The sequence below is a fragment of the Lentinula edodes genome, assembly GCF_021015755.1.
Source record: "Lentinula edodes strain Le(Bin) 0899 ss11 chromosome Unknown C8R40scaffold_36, whole genome shotgun sequence".
NCBI classification, from domain to species: Eukaryota; Fungi; Basidiomycota; class Agaricomycetes; order Agaricales; family Omphalotaceae; genus Lentinula; species Lentinula edodes.
In genome coordinates, this window is record NW_025764342.1 from 396,101 (window position 1) to 411,280 (window position 15,180).

Sequence of the window (15,180 nt, forward strand, 5' to 3'; positions counted from 1 at the left end):
AAATGGCCGACGCGGTGGTTTAGACGGAGTGTCAGATAGTGACTCGTGTGATCGCGACAAGTTTTGAGGAGAACGGAATTTGCTAGAACTACTCGATGCATACTTTGTGGAACAATGTAGACTACTATTGGCAGCTCCGATTTCTAATGCATTGAATTAATACAACGCGCCATTGAATCTGAATTATACATACCTGTCCTAGCGAACGACATCCACCCAGACCTATGCCCATTTGACTCTGCTTCTCTATCTTCATCAGCCCTACTTAACGCGTTTTCACGATCCAAAAACGGGTTTTCGTCTCGGTCAGCATGTGTAGTTGGATTCACTTGTTTACAGGGTCGACCAACACGATTCCTCCGACCAACTGGCGATTTAGGAAGCTTATTTATGGTGAGTATCTTTAAGCAACCCAACCAGTGTTACAACTCACAGGATTTTCCTTATCCGCCATCTCCTTCTGTTTCAATAGCCTCTTTGCCTTCTCTTTTGCAGTTTTTATAGAAGTTGTGATAACATTTGTCCCGAGGTTCTTAAGATTCATCTTCTTGGTTCTGGGCATGTTGCTGGCAGCATGAAATTGTTGTTTAAGGATACGAAGATGAAGGAGAAGTGCACTGAAGGGCAACACTGCCACTCATGTGCTGTTTTAACGGAGATTGAACACGAAAAAATTAATAGCGGTCTAATGGACTAATTTTTCCAAAATCGGTTCTCGCAGAAACGTTTATATTCTTCAAGCAAAGCTTTCCTTGCGAACCGATTTTCTATATATGTACCCGACAGACTGCTATTAATTTTTGAACGTCGTTTGAGGTCAAGTAACGCTCTTGTCACTCTGGTCAAGTGACGTGTGCGGATCTTGCATGAGCTCTACCTTAGTAGCTGGCAGCTTAACCCACGTGAGAATCACACGAGAATTATCCTTTCTCAGAATTTATTGACAGAAACTTGGTCCAGCCTCAAAGACCTCAAAGCTTCCTGGACGTTCACTCAATTCCAAGAAATTGCTCGAAATAAAAACATCTCATCGTTCACTGTTTGGATCTGCGCTTGGTCCTCTGTTGGTGTGCACCGGCACTGTTATCATCAGGTCCGTCGGTTGTCCATCTTGCTCAGGGCCCTGTCAGGGCCTCAAGCTTGAGATTAAGCTTTAGCTTCTTTTACATGTAAGTAGTACTTTTTTCATCCCGATTCACTTTCCTTTTCGTCACCCATACCAGACCCATACTAAGCTCTCAGAATCCGAATCTCTGCTGGTCAGAATCCGCTTCCACTATCATATTATCCAACGCACCGCTGGGTGGACTTTTTTTCTGGAGAACTTTTGCTGTTTACATCTCCATCACCTTCCCAATCGCCATCGTCAAAAATTGTTCACTGTGCATATGACTTTCTCCTCCACCTTGCTGTATATCAACCTCGCGGCATCTTTACTCCTCGCCGTTGGTGCAATACCCTACGACAGATCCAAGCTAGGTATCTCTCATACTACTCTGACGCTTGGCACTAGAGACCCCGCGGCTGCGGCGCAAGCATTCCAGCGCAGCTCTTCAGAGGTACCAGCCGGGGAAAACTCCCTAGTAGAAAAAAGGAAGACTGCCGAACAAGAATTCCCAAACAAATGGTTTGGTCAACTCCGTGTACGTCACCTTTTCCTTTTGACCATGCAGTAGCCTACGGTATAATTCACTCAAACAATCTTAACTTTGATAGGATGAAGATTGAATTGATTATTTGTATGACTCGAAGTGTGTTGGATACGGGAAGAACGAGGAAACCTTCAAGAGTGCGTACCAAGTTGGGGTGTCAAGCTTGTCACCAACATAGTGGCTCATGAGATGCTTACTGCTAGGAATTAACAGGAACCGATTTAACAACTCAAATCGTAGACCGCAAACTCCTCTCCAAATCCGGGAAATTCAACCAAGGTGTCTTCACCCTACCTAATCACCTGGATCGTGTCGTGAAGCTAGTCAAACTTACTGGAATCAGCCCGTGGCTTGAAAGTCCTTCATGCGAAGTGGAATCGCTCAAAGCGTACGGACAAAGCGTGACGAGTGGGTTCGCGATGTTGCCACTGTCAGAAGGGGACGCACAGGTCGGGGTGATCATCATGAAGAAAGTAGATGGTACAACCTTCTTGAATACTGAACAATGGAAAAGCGTTGTGTTGACGAAAAAGCAAAAGCTGAATGCCCTTGATACGCTGAAGAGAGAACTTGAGGAGGTGGTTTATAGTTCTATACGTGAAGGAAAGCCTCTTTATTCGTGAGTTCATCCACTGCATCAGCTCGTACTTGTGAATTCATTTCCTCCGTCACAAGCGACTTCCAGGTAGAGAACGTCCTCATCGATGCGAAAAACAAACCACACCTCGTCGATTTTGGCTTTCCGGGAGTTTGGCCGGTGAAGAAGGTCCCAACGAGAGATGTTTTTGTGGGTTTTTTGTCATTGAATGCGACAGCTTTGTTTTTGCTGATACGTTCACGATTTTTCAGAACGAATGGTTCGAAAGACGGTGGTATTTATTATGGGGGTGCTTGTATACAAGATTAGGGGGCAATATACCTATTACTAGTTCGAAGCCGGTGGAGGGTGTAGTAAGAGGAGGAGGAACCAAGGTATCTTTAGATCACCAGTCAAACACAGGGAAGGTTGAAGCTCCAAAGAGCTGGAGCAAACTCTTATTGGACAAACTCGGTATCAATGGGATGTTCTTCTGCTAGTCGCTTTATAATACGCGTGTTTTCATCTTGGATTGTCATTCCAGCTGAGGTAGAGATTGGGATGATAATGATGATATATAAGAAACTTTGTTGAAGTCGGGACGATACCACTAAGCACACTCCGCACCTTCTCCCGCTTCGACTTCATCCGTCTGTATCTTCCTCTTCTTCTTCTCATCTTCTCGCCTCCTCCTCCGTTGTCGTTCCAAGTTCCTCCGCCGAGCAATCGCAGGATCCTCATCCTCACCTCTAACTTCGAGTTCCTCGTGCCCGCGTTTCCTTGCTTGAGCCTTTACATGGGCACTCCATATCGAGCAGCTGTTGCGATGACGGTTTGTGCCTTGGATCGAGGTGAATGGTCCTCGGTTGCATTGTGGTGCACATTGGAATTCGAATTGAAAATGTGCAGGACTGGGCATGATTAAGATTGCTAGAACTGATAGGTCCTGGTCAACGTTCAACGAGGGAGATTTTCGGAATAGTTACGTGCTTATTCTCACGTGCCCTCGGATTACATACGCGTTTTTGGCATTCAGTGTTCACAGTCTCTCTCAGTCTCAGAAACTCTCGTCAATCGAAAGAAGCTGAAGCAGACAAAAGCTGCTGACGTGATTCGAAAACGGCGAAGGAATCTCAGGCAAAGAACGAGGACGCCTCCAGAAGCAATCACGGAGGGAGGAAGTTAGAGAATTGAATCGGGCTCAAGTTGTTTGAGGTTATTGAATATTCAGTGGTTATTCAGACGCTGGTTAGGTTGATCTTGGGTAGTTGAGGTTGATTACAGGAGGTAGTTCATAATGATGAGATTGTGAGGACTGGTGGATTGATTCTTTAGATTTATCTGCCGCTTTGTCAACTCCTAGTCCCACGTTCAGCTTGATTCGCTTTGTGCGAATTTAATAATGAGACAGAAAAAATACTCGACGTTCCGAAGCTCTTCAACGGTGTTCAACCCCGCCGTTGTCGTCATGGATGTAGAGTGTCGTGTTTGTCGCCCAAAATTGGGATGTGTATAAGGGTGAGAGACAAAAGGCTACAAAAGGTGAAGTGTAATGTAGTGCAGCATAGTCTCAACCTGGAAGAGCATTGCAGGCAGATAGAGTGTAGCAGGGTGGGTCTGTATGACTATACATGTTATTTTTCCCGGAGAGATTCAAAGCAGAGACCGATGATTTGGATTATGGGTTCAGCAAAAGTTTTCCCGGTCTCACTGATATCGTACATGATTCATTACTTTCAAGTTGTTGGTTTCTACTTACCTACTTAAGCCTACTTATGAGGAAAAACATATATGATCAGGACACTGACACATTGCTTCCTGCCAGTGTATCCTGGAGAATATCTTCTACTTCTGGAAACCGAAGAGAGAAATGACAATCGAAATCTGGTGTGGAACTGAATATTGTGTTTTTGTAAGTCATCAGTACGTATGTAGAAAATTGATACAGCCAAGACGAAGAGTTTTCTTACTTACTTTAATATATCTTGAGCTGCTCCATGTTTAGACATTGGAGTAGTAACGGCCTTGGGCTCGATGTGTAGTGCCCACAAAATCGTGCATGCAGTGATGAACAGCGAGTTCTCAGCAACGTGTCGTCCAACACATACCCTACTTCCATTCAGCATGTATGCACACAGAGAGAGAAAGCGAAAATAGAGAAGAAAGGAGCTCACCGCCTTCCAAATCCATAGCTGAAATGACCATCATTATTTTCGAATTCAGGACAAAGTACAAATCCGTTTCCCGTTTCCGATTTTTGGATGAAACGCTCAGGCGAAAATTGATCAGCATCTGGACCGTATGTCTCTTGGTCGCGGTTCATTGACCTGAAAAAGTGATGATCAAAAACTCCTGATCAATGAAGTTGACGGTACTCACCATACGTTGGGGAATACGATGGTTCCTTTGGGTATGAAATAACCCTCGTACCAATCGTCCTAATATGCAAAAAGTGAGTGGTTGCATGCGTGGGTAGTCATAGACCAAAGCAACACACCTCCATCGCAGCATGTGGTATAGCCAAGGGTGTTACAGGCTGCCATCTCAGAACCTAAACGATGGTGGGCAAGTTAATACTCGAAAAATGCCCCATTTTTCAAAATCACACTGCACCTCTTTGACAATTGCCCTGATGTATGGAAGCTGTTTCATATCATCAAAATTTGGCATCCTTGACCTCCCTACAACCTCGTCCAATAGATTTTGTGCACGCTCCTGCACTTTGGGGTAAAGGCTCATGGCGTACAGAAAGTACGATAAGGTGACAGTGGTCTAGTTTTTGCGATTTAGTAGTGCATGCAAGCCTCGGTGAAGGTACTAGAAAAATCTCACAGTGTCGAGAGAAGCAGCACTAAAAAATCAATGAAATCTCAAGTTATTTTATTTTTGATGAAGTCATGTATAAACCTACGAGATTGCCCCAGTCACCCAAACCTTCTCAACTGCAGTCAACTCACCCGCAACCTCATTTTCTGCAAGGCTCATGCAAAGGTTGGGTTGCGGATTACTAGAATTAACCTTCACAGAATGACGAACCATATCAGATCTCCTCCCAACACAGAAGCTTGGGAATATTCTCACTGTCAAATTGTAATAACTTTCATATACACTTGCGGTTTGTTGAAAGTCGCGTTTGGCATTTCGTTTCCATCTTGCCATTGCCGTAGGAAGATAATCTAATATTGGTAGGAATTCCACTAGATGGGAGCCCGGAGCCAGAGCGTTGGTGAATGTATGCACAGTGTCCAGAAGAGCATGAAGTGGGTCTGAAGAAGGACCGGAAGTTTCGGATGAATGCTTTTCCGTGAGCGCATCTGATTGCTTTGACTTCTCGGAGGATTCTAAAAGCTGTTTACCATATATGACCGAAATCATAGTAGAAGCCGATCTAGAGACATTTCAAAAATTGTGAGGAGCGAGTAAATGACTGACATACCTGGCTATCTTTGTGAACAACGGGGTAGACGTGTCATACAGCAATTTGTGTGCAAAAATAACAGCTTCTTCAATTTGAACAGGTTGATATTGTGCACTAGCGCGAACATTCAGAACTGCATGAGCTGCGCGGCGCATTCGCTGCCATCTACATATGCCAAGTTGAGTAGAGGTCCAGCAATTCAAGGCAATCTATATGTCATATCAAGGCACGTACCGTTTGTCATATCTTACGAAGGGCATTGTTATTGCTGTTCCAACATATTCGCCTACAATACTCTTTGGCCGATCTGAGTAAATTGCGGATCGGCGTTCCAGAAGTTCTAACGCCGCAGCTTTAGTGTTCAGAACAACGATGTGTTGACCTGCCAGATGGATATATGATGGGGCCTATGGCGAATGAGGTCAGTGGTTGTTGCTAAATTTGAATTTTAAAGATACATACCGTATTGAGACTTCCATTTATCAAACATGAGCCATATTTGTGATACGGAGGCCAGTTGCAGGGCGTTCCCCAGGATGGGCAACCCTCGAGGACCAGGAGGGAGGCGTGCTCTATTCTTGAAGCCAAGTACCAGCCGAGTGGCCAGGAGAATGAGAGCACCGATGAACAAAAATTTCATCGAAAGGGATTTGCCTACATCCATGGTATAGAAAATCTTTGTTGCCAAAGGATCGACAGCGGGGGTGTTGAAGTGCATTGCGAGTGGGGGATCCTTTGCACAAGACATTGTCACTTTTAAGTAAAGGTTCAAATTTCAAACGTTCACTCACCTTCAATAATACTGGTGTCAACGAGGCGAATTGCCTCCCGCGCATATATGACGGGTTGCTACTAGCTATGAATATGGCTCCCAGGTATGAATACGAACCTTATTTTCGAATCCTATTAGCTAATCCAACCGCAGGGGATCGATCGAGAGGAGGGGCCGAAGTTGGCTGAAGCTGCCCAAGTGGCGTCAACATTCTTCAGCAATGCACTAACATTTGTATAACACCACCTTGGAAGTTGTTTATTTTTGTGGTATGTGGTGCTCTGGGGTACTGTGTCAAGAATACAATGTGATCAACTGACATTGATGTCATGACAGAGAAGTTACTGTTGTTTTACTTCACCCATTGACTTGCAGTTCCATAGAGTTCCATTGTTATACTACTCGTTTCCTCTTAAAACCGCAAAGATTTGGTGAAAGGTGAAATGCACTGTCAAAACACGCGGGGTTCTTGATGCAGAGATGATTTTTGTGATTAATAATAGCATATACTTGTGCGTTGAGAACCTTGCGGGTGCAGAGATGAGAAAGTCAGGAGGAGAATACCATTCAGCCACAGTGACGGGCGTTGGCACATCTACATTCTCCAGAGTCTCTATACTTATCGAGTTCCCATACATAACACGCAATCCGATATTGGAACGGTCTAACCTGAACTTGAAGTCTGCGATAAGGTAACATTTGCATACTGATGTATACAGGGCGCTATCATGTAGCGGACGGTTGGAGATATTGAAGAACCGCTGCCGCAAACACAGGGCTGTGTGCGTCGGGACTTGCATAACTATGTCCCGGCGTGTGGCTGCGTGCCGGTGCACAGATAGAACAAGGTGAGTTCATTGAGTGCCAGATAAGTACTCAAATGAACACTAACTCATTGAGCCTCGCTGCATTAAGCCTTTTAAGGATTTTATGCATGAGATTCTGAGATTTGGGTGATGAAAGATACAATCACTGTAAGTGTATGCAGCACAACATTGATTTCATTACTCCAATCAGTCATAAGCATTACCAATACCATGAATACTTGGTATACTCACCATGTATCGTATTCCTCCGACGACCGTTACTACTTGTATGTACTGTATCGGTATCTTTTGGTTGAGTCCTAGTGTCGTACTTGAAGCTGAAGGTCAAGCGAGAACTCTTACGCTCGGATTTAAGAGGGGACTCTCCTAAGGAAGTGATCCAAAAACCTAGAAAATATCACCAGCATCGGACAAAGAACTTAGTAGAACAAACTGGAAGAGATAGATTCAAAGTCCGAATCAAACTGAGCAGATTTCAACGCACGGACCACTCGTCATCCAGAACCTCGGTCCGAACCTCGACGACAACTAAACATATGGCATCCCGCATACATCCTGATTCCTACCTAAGCAATCTTCCCATTGGCTCTTTTGTTGCCTCATGCACACAAGCGATGGCATCTGCATCAGCTTTAGCCTTTTATACGCGTTCTGCACATCCTTTTGTTTCCGATGTTCATGGTATTCATCGGATAGGTCAGGGAGCGACGATTGGAAAGGGTGATGGGGCGGTTGATTCGGAAGATTTCAAGAATTGGATGAGCTTCGAATTCACGGTTCAATATTGAAATACACTGGCACTTCAAAGCCGCAGTGTGTTGTACTCCAAAGGTTTTTCAGCTCCCTCTTTAGCAACATCGACGTCAACGATGTCCGGTCTGACCTCTCTGGTTACGAGATACAAGCTGATACAAGACACTCATGTGAGCTGAGAGCACCCCTGGACATTGACATATCAAACTCAATTTGTCAGGCAGCCCTATCCAGTACTTTGGGATTTTACTTAACTTGAGGTCAGTATGTCCTCCGAGTCCATTTCTTAACTTCAGAAATAACAACGATTACTTTCAGAACGTACCCAATACCTCTACATAATTTCCTCCACGACCGTTCTGTTCTCTCTGCTTCCGTACGTTGATGGAAACCAGCAGTACACGCCGGTAAGACTGAAAGGACTCACAGGGGAACCGAGATAATAGGAACCGACTATGATTGGAAGATGAGAAGTGTAGAGAGACTCTAGGTTACAGGAAGATATCTGATATGAGTAAATGGAGGTAAGACGGTAAAGTCGTCTGTAGAGTAGGGTCACTATATATACTGTGACCCACATGTGATTATATGCATATTAGTAAACAGTTATGTTTACAGTCGAAACATCATGATTATTGCGAGGGATCATGGCAGTCTAAGTTCTTTCCGTAACACACTTGGATTCGATTTGATTCCCACAGGGATTATTTCTGACACTAATGACTAAGTATCACTCGTCTCAAGCCTTGAGATTAAGATGTGTCCCACTAATGCTCCTGCTCCTTACCTCCCATTCGCAGCGGCATCGATACCGCTTTCAAATCAAGCCAAGTTTCAAGGTGTGGCATGAATTACAACGCCGCTCTTGCGGGCTCACCTTTCTATGTACTAATATCATCTCGTTTCTTCCTCAGGCTACTATCTAGGACTCGGATGAGAAGGGCACTGGATAACCTGTAGGACGGAAAAAATAGAGAGAGATGGAGCAATGAAGATATGTACCCTACCCATTTGAAAGGTGTACTACACTGAGGATCTAGAAAGCATACAGCGGCGGACAGAAATTGGCGGGACTCATCCATCACGAAATTGTATGTCAAATCAGTTGATCAGATCTTCATTCACTCGTGTTTCGCAGTTCTCATCAGTGTTCAACGCATCTAACTTAACGGCATCTGCAAAACCTGGATGTTTGCGAGAGCAAGGGTACTAGCTGGAGAGCGCTGTCCAGCGCTGAAAGCACTCCCAGCAGTTTTTCAGTACTGCTGGGAGCGCTTTCCCAGCCGGACAGTGCTGTCAGCTGCTTTCGAGCTCTTAGCCGAAAATACAGGTTTTACAGATGCGTTAACGTTCAACATAGTAACGTTCAGCGCTTTAATTTCACAACCCTCGCGGATTCCTCTGTTCTTCGTATTCATATTCATATTCACCATTTTCCAGCACAAGTACGAAGTAGTACACACAAGGTATCTCTCTTCGAGGGACTCAAAAAATTCAATCCAACAGCCTCAGCACTCAACACTGGCAGGTGTTCTATCATCACTATCATCACTATCGGAGTCTCCTTTCTCAGACAGATACCATACCACAAAGTGTCTCATAATGTCTCCAAGACACTTACTCATTATCCAAAAAAAAAAACCTCATATCCTCCCAGGCCAATCTCGATTTTCGTAGTACACGGGGGAGATTCAAATCCCCAGAGACAGATCAGGAGGATATTTTCGGAAAAAGATTTTTCATGGAGTATTGCAGTGTGCACGAAGAGACCCAGTGCATTCGGGATAGTAGTTCGGGATAATAGTTCGGGATAGTAGTTCGGAATAGTGGTTCGGGGTATATAGCCTTCCAGGTGATTTCAGGTGAAAGAAAGAAATAAAAGAAAAGAAACAAAAGAAAAGAAAAGAAAATCATCGCTGCGAGGGGTGGGTTTAGTATAGTACTCATGAATCTTAGTGCGGTGCTCATGAATCTTAGTGCGGTGCTCATGAATCTTCGATGGGTTTCGACCTGTTCGACCCGTTCAACGACCTGGTTCGGCGTCTCGGTGGTGAGAGGAGTGTTCCGAGGAGTGGAGGGAGAGGGAGAGGGGGAGGTGAGAGGTGAAGGAAGTGAGAAGTGGAGTGAGAGGAGGTGTGTTCCGAGGAGTGGAGGAGGGAGTGGAATTATGCAACTACGCAACTACGTAGTATATGTACTAGATAACTAGATAGATAACTGTATATTATACCAAACTATAAACCAACAAACCGACACAGCGGGACCTTCCCCGACTTCTTCTAAACTAAACAAAATACTTTTTGTCTTTGGTCAGTGTACGGTACCACCACCGTACTTTTTTTTTCATCCACCAACACCGGGGGTGAGAGCTTCTCCTTCTCTTTACTCCTTCTGTTTACTCCTTCTCCCGATCCCTTCTACTCTCCTACCCTCCACCCCTCACCCTCCTACTCTACTCCCCCAAAAATCACTCCCCTCAGCTCTCCACCCCTCACCCTCCTACTCTCAAACTCCAAAAATCACCCTCACCCCCGCCTCGGAACCACCTGCACCTGCGGCCTCACCCCCAACCGCATCGCATTCACCTCAACGGGGACGGTGTCCCCCACGCGGAGGTCGGCGATGTTGTATGGTGTGCCTAGAGAGGGGGGGGGTTAGATGGGTAGTTAGAAAAAACCAAAGTCAAAAAAGCCCAAAACCAAAAAAAGCCCAAAGTCCAAAAAAAGCCCAAAAACAAAGTCAAAACAAAGTCAAAGCCCAAAACCAAAGTCAAAGTCCAAAAACCAAAACCAAAACCAAAGTCAAAAAAAAACACTCACCTCCTCCTCTCCCACCCCCCTCAGTCAACACAGCCTTGATCCCCAAACGCGTGAGATACACCGCCGCCTGGAGCTTCTTGGAGTCCCGGTTCGTCTCCGGGGGGGAGGTGAGTGTGGCGGTGAGGGTGGGGAAGGGGTTTGTTTGGAGGATTGAGGTTGAGTTTGAGTTTGATAGTAGGGAGGAGGAGGAGTGTAGGGAGGAGGAGGGGAAGGGGAAGGGGAAGGGGAAGGAGGAGGAGGGGTGTAGGGAGGAGAGGAGACTGGTGGAAGGAGAACCAACACCAAAACCATTATTATTATTATTATTATTCTCATCATTCCTCACCACAGCACTAGCCGTGAACTTATACCTCCCTTCCCTCTCTCCTTTTCCACCACCCTCCAAAATCTGCACGACCTCCAAATACCGCATCAGCCACGCGACGCCCCACCACGCCTCGTGCTGCCCCGCGATGCGTTTGCGGAAGCGCTCGGCGGCTTGGTTGTGTGTGGCGAAGGCGAGGAGGTGGGGGGGGGAGAAGGGGAGGTTGGGGAGTTTGAGGTGAGAGAGGGGGGAGGGGATACGAGGGGAGGGGGAGGTTGGGGAAGGGGAAGTAAGGGAAGGGGAGGTTGGGGAAGGGGAAGTAAGGGAAGGGGAGGTTGGGGAAGGGGTTGGGGAAGAGGAGGAAGAGGTGGGGCGACACGCCGCAACCCCAACCAACGCACTCTTAACCTGCCAATGCACCACCAAATCCGCGTACCTCCTCAACGGACTCGTGCACCTCACATACCCCTCGTGGGACGGGACACCCAGCCCCCAGTGCCCGCGGAGATCGAGGGTGTACCCCGCGGTGGAGTCGGAGAGGAGGTGGGTGGCGAGGATGGTGTATCCGTTTTCCTTTTCCCCACTATTACCACCAACACCACCATTAGTTTGGTGGGATTTGGGGTGTTGATTCTCCCAAACCAAATACCCACCCCTCCTCGCACCCACCACCCTCCCCAGCCCCTCCTCGGTGTCGAGCACCGGAGGCTCCGCCCATCGACGGAGGATGGGGATAGAGTGGTCGCGACAGAACATGGAGCAGGCGCGGGATGCGAGCTTCATGCACTCTGCGACGAGGGAGCGGGAGTGGGTGTCGAGGAGGTGTTGGGCGGAGGTTTGGTATTGGGATAGGTAGGGGGTTGGAGAGGGGGTTGAAAAAAACGGATACCCCGTATACGTATACGCTTCCACCCCCCCTTCGTCGTGATTAACAGGGAACCCAACGACGGGGGTGGTGTGAGGCCACACGACTCCAGTCAATTTCGAGACGGGTCTGGATTGGGTGAACACACCGTCTTTGAACCGACGCGCGACGAAGGCTTGGGATGCGGTGTAGAGTGACCGGAGGTTTGGAACGTGGGGTTCTAGGTGTGTGGGAGATGGATTAGGTGGAGGGGGAGGGGAAGAGGAAGAGGAAGAAGGAGCAAATGGTTTTTCCCACTTCTCCTCCCCAAACCCCAACACCCGATCCACCTCCCCATAACTCGCCACCACGAAATTCCTCACCACCCCCGCTCTTACTTTATACTCCCTAATCTCCCCTCCCCCTTCCAGATCCACCAAAACCGAAAACGTCAACGTCCTCTGCTCCGCCCCCGTACACCCCAACGAGAACCCCTTCCTCTCATCATGGGTAAACGACCTCGGAAGCATCGGACACGCCCCCTGCACGAAATACATCGACTCTGTCATTTTCTCTGCGTGCTTCGCTAATGCGTGGGTGGGAGGCAGGAGCGAGGTGGGGTCGGCGATGTGGATGTGGATCCAGATTTGAGACGGGGAAGTGGGGTGGGGCTCGACGCTGATCCCGTCGTCGAGCTCTTGGGCGTTGGTGTCGTCGATTACGTACACGGGGAGGTCACCGAAGTCGTGCCGGATGTGGTGGGCGGGGTCGGTGGGGTAGAAATCTTCTGGACCGAGTGGTGCGTTGGGGGATGGGGGTGTCGATGATCGACGAGTAGTTGGAGGATCCCCCAGAAACAACTCCCCCTCACTCATCGCTCTGAGGGTCGTAACATCCTGCCACGGCGCCACGGCCCCGATATCCACGAGCAACCGATGCACGACCTCGTCAAACACATCGTCGACCTCCGGATACACTTTCTTCACGATATACTGCACCCCTAGCAGATACGGGTCGATCTGTGCGGGGTGTTGGGGTTTGAGCGATTTAATCAGGTGCCGGATGAACACCTGTGCGGAGGGTGACCACTTCCTCTCCGTGCTCGAGGTGAGAGGGGGAGAAAGGAGGTGAGGAGGGGAGGTAGAGATTATTGATTGACAAAGCGAGATGAATTCATCCATCTCATGACCGTGGTCTCTAACCACCCCCTCCACCCACTTTAACCTCTCCACGTCCCCCTTAGGACGCACCCTAATCCTCCTACTCGTCGCATAATCATGCGCAAGCACAAACCACCTCGGATTCGCCACGATATACTTGTGCGCCGCAAACACCTGTGCAAACGTCGTGTTTCCGTTCTTCCCTGTTTTCTTTCTCCCAAACACCCTCCCCACCTCCCCCAGCGTCGTTTCGCCCCAGACCTCCGGGTTGACGGCCCGTGTGAGGGCGTACAGGTCCACCTGTCGACTCAACAGTGTGTTCATGGCATCCTCGACGTCGCGTTGGATCTGGCGCAGGGTTTTGAGCACGAGAACGCGGGCGTGGAGTTGGGGTTTGGTTGTTGCTATTTCCGGGACTGGGAGCAAAGTAGAGAGGGAGGGGGTATTAGTAAAGCGATATAAATCAGTTATAGAACCACTTCAACTTCAACTCACCATCATCATCATCATCCTCCCCCCCACACATCCTCACCACGTCCCTCGCTACCACCCCCGGTACAGAGAAATACACGTCGTCTTTCGTGTGCGGCCATACTTCTCCCGTGGATGTTAGGGAGAGGTATGTTAGGCCTGAAGTTCTCGAGGTCTTGGAACTAGTAGATGAAGAGGTCTTGGACGGAGTCGAAGAGGTTTTGGAACTCGGGGAGGTCTTGGAAGACGAAGAGGAGGTAGAAGAGGTAGAAGAGATCTTGGAATACGAAGAAGTATACGACGCAGCCAAAACAACCGCATTAACCGCAGTCGTCGATCTTCGGAGTTCCACGAACGTTCCAGGTTCTAGGGTTAGTTCTCCTCCTCCTTCTCCTCCTTCTCCTGCTTCTCCTTCCCCTTCCCCACCCATTCCTAGTCCATCCTCCCTATTCCCCCGCCGCTCAAAAGCCATCTTCTCCACCGACTCTCCCCTGAGTCGCACGATACTCGGGATCGTCCCCGCGAGTCGCCGGAATTCGGCATTTCCTATTCCACTTCCGCTTCTTATTCCGATTCCGATTCCTCCGATTTCACTTCTACTTCCTCCGATGTTAGAGGAGGTGTGAGTGTGAGTGCTGGAGGTGTTGGTGTTGGAGTTAGGAGAATACGTCCACCCCGGAGGCGGAGACGACGCGTGCGAGATGAGTGAGCCGAGGTTGGATAGTATTCGGGAGGTGGGGTACGAGGAAGGAGAGGACGAAGGAGACTTCGGCGGTGAAGACGAAGACGTAGACGAAGGAGACTTTGGTGAGGAGGTAGAAGAGGAAGAGGTAGAAGACGGGAAAGAAGACGAAGACGAGGAAGAGGTGCTAGTGCTGATGCGAGGAGGAAGAAACCCCCGAGGCATCCGTGGTATTCGTAGTTTCCTTTCCTCCCTATCCTTTCTTTCTTCCCTTCCCTCTCCTTCTCCTTCTCCTACCCTCTTACTCTCTCTTCCCTCTCTTGCCTCTCTTCCCTCCCTTTCTCCCACTCTCCCAGTCGCTAAACTCCTAAACAACAACGTCGAAGGAACGGGAATAGCCGTCGGTCCCAAGATTCGAGTTCGCGTTCGCGTTTGAGTTCGAGTTTGAGAGCGTATATGTATACCCTTAGACGCGGTAGTGGTGGTGGTGGTGTACATCTTCCTGTGCTATGCTGTACTATCCCTATCACAAGGATTGGTTGTATCTGTATCACAAGGTTGGGCGGGTGGGTGTGAACGTGAACGTTGAACGTTGAACGTTGAATCGTGAGCTTTAAACGTGGGCTTTAAACACGGGACTTTTGAAATGGATTAGTATAAAGTATGAAATAGAAAATAGAGAGTACAGTGTCAATGTCACGTACCTCAGCACAAAGTCAATACAACCTATTTCTACGACTCTACGCAACTCTGGAAACCCTCCAAAAAAAAGGGTTCGAACGCGTATCAGATGTGAGAGAAAGACCACTGTCCGCTGTACTCAGAGTGTCCAATATCCAATGTACGGTGTATGGTGTAACGGTGTCCAATGTAACGGTGTCCACTGTCCAATGTACGGTGT

At 47.9% G+C, this 15,180-nt stretch overlaps 4 protein-coding genes across 4 annotated transcripts; 1 reads left to right on the top strand and 3 right to left on the bottom strand.

Annotated features, from left to right (window-relative positions):
• Positions 1–1,388: 1,388 nt before the first annotated feature.
• C8R40DRAFT_1072412 (uncharacterized protein) lies at positions 1,389–2,729 on the top strand (the record flags this gene model as incomplete). The annotated part of the gene is made up of 5 exons (XM_046226461.1): positions 1,389–1,643; positions 1,753–1,789; positions 1,866–2,271; positions 2,328–2,439; positions 2,502–2,729. The coding sequence occupies 5 exons, from the start codon at positions 1,389–1,391 to the stop codon at positions 2,727–2,729; spliced, it is 1,038 nt and encodes a 345-aa protein (XP_046082762.1).
• Positions 2,730–2,839: 110 nt separating this feature from the next.
• C8R40DRAFT_1072413 (uncharacterized protein) lies at positions 2,840–3,148 on the bottom strand (the record flags this gene model as incomplete). The annotated part of the gene is made up of 1 exon (XM_046226462.1): positions 2,840–3,148. One exon carries the CDS (start codon positions 3,146–3,148, stop codon positions 2,840–2,842), a length of 309 nt encoding a protein of 102 aa, XP_046082763.1.
• A 438-nt stretch (positions 3,149–3,586) lies between these two features.
• On the bottom strand, positions 3,587–6,250 carry C8R40DRAFT_548907 (cytochrome P450). Its single transcript, XM_046235422.1, has 12 exons — positions 6,110–6,250; positions 5,882–6,054; positions 5,666–5,812; positions 5,311–5,617; positions 5,141–5,247; positions 5,062–5,080; positions 4,843–5,001; positions 4,727–4,780; positions 4,609–4,667; positions 4,404–4,556; positions 4,204–4,338; positions 3,587–4,124 (listed from the first exon to the last, which is right to left on the bottom strand). The coding sequence occupies exons 2-12, from the start codon at positions 5,905–5,907 to the stop codon at positions 4,025–4,027; spliced, it is 1,266 nt and encodes a 421-aa protein (XP_046082764.1). The 5' UTR covers positions 5,908–6,054; positions 6,110–6,250; the 3' UTR covers positions 3,587–4,024.
• Positions 6,251–10,524: 4,274 nt separating this feature from the next.
• On the bottom strand, positions 10,525–14,504 carry C8R40DRAFT_1174474 (uncharacterized protein; the record flags this gene model as incomplete). The annotated part of the gene is made up of 3 exons (XM_046232191.1): positions 10,525–10,637; positions 10,819–13,542; positions 13,622–14,504. 3 exons carry the CDS (start codon positions 14,502–14,504, stop codon positions 10,525–10,527), a joined length of 3,720 nt encoding a protein of 1,239 aa, XP_046082765.1.
• Between the last annotated feature and the right edge of the window lie 676 nt (positions 14,505–15,180).

Bases quoted from the DNA above. Each gene is read 5' to 3' on its own strand.
- C8R40DRAFT_548907 (XM_046235422.1), bottom strand. From the start codon at position 5,907: ATGCCCTTCGTAAGATATGACAAACG. The intron at 4,668-4,726 runs GTGTGTTGCTTT...TTTGCATATTAG, and splicing joins TACCACATGCTGCGATGGAG to GACGATTGGTACGAGGGTTA. The intron at 4,339-4,403 runs GTGAGCTCCTTT...GAATGGAAGTAG, and splicing joins AGCTATGGATTTGGAAGGCG to GGTATGTGTTGGACGACACG.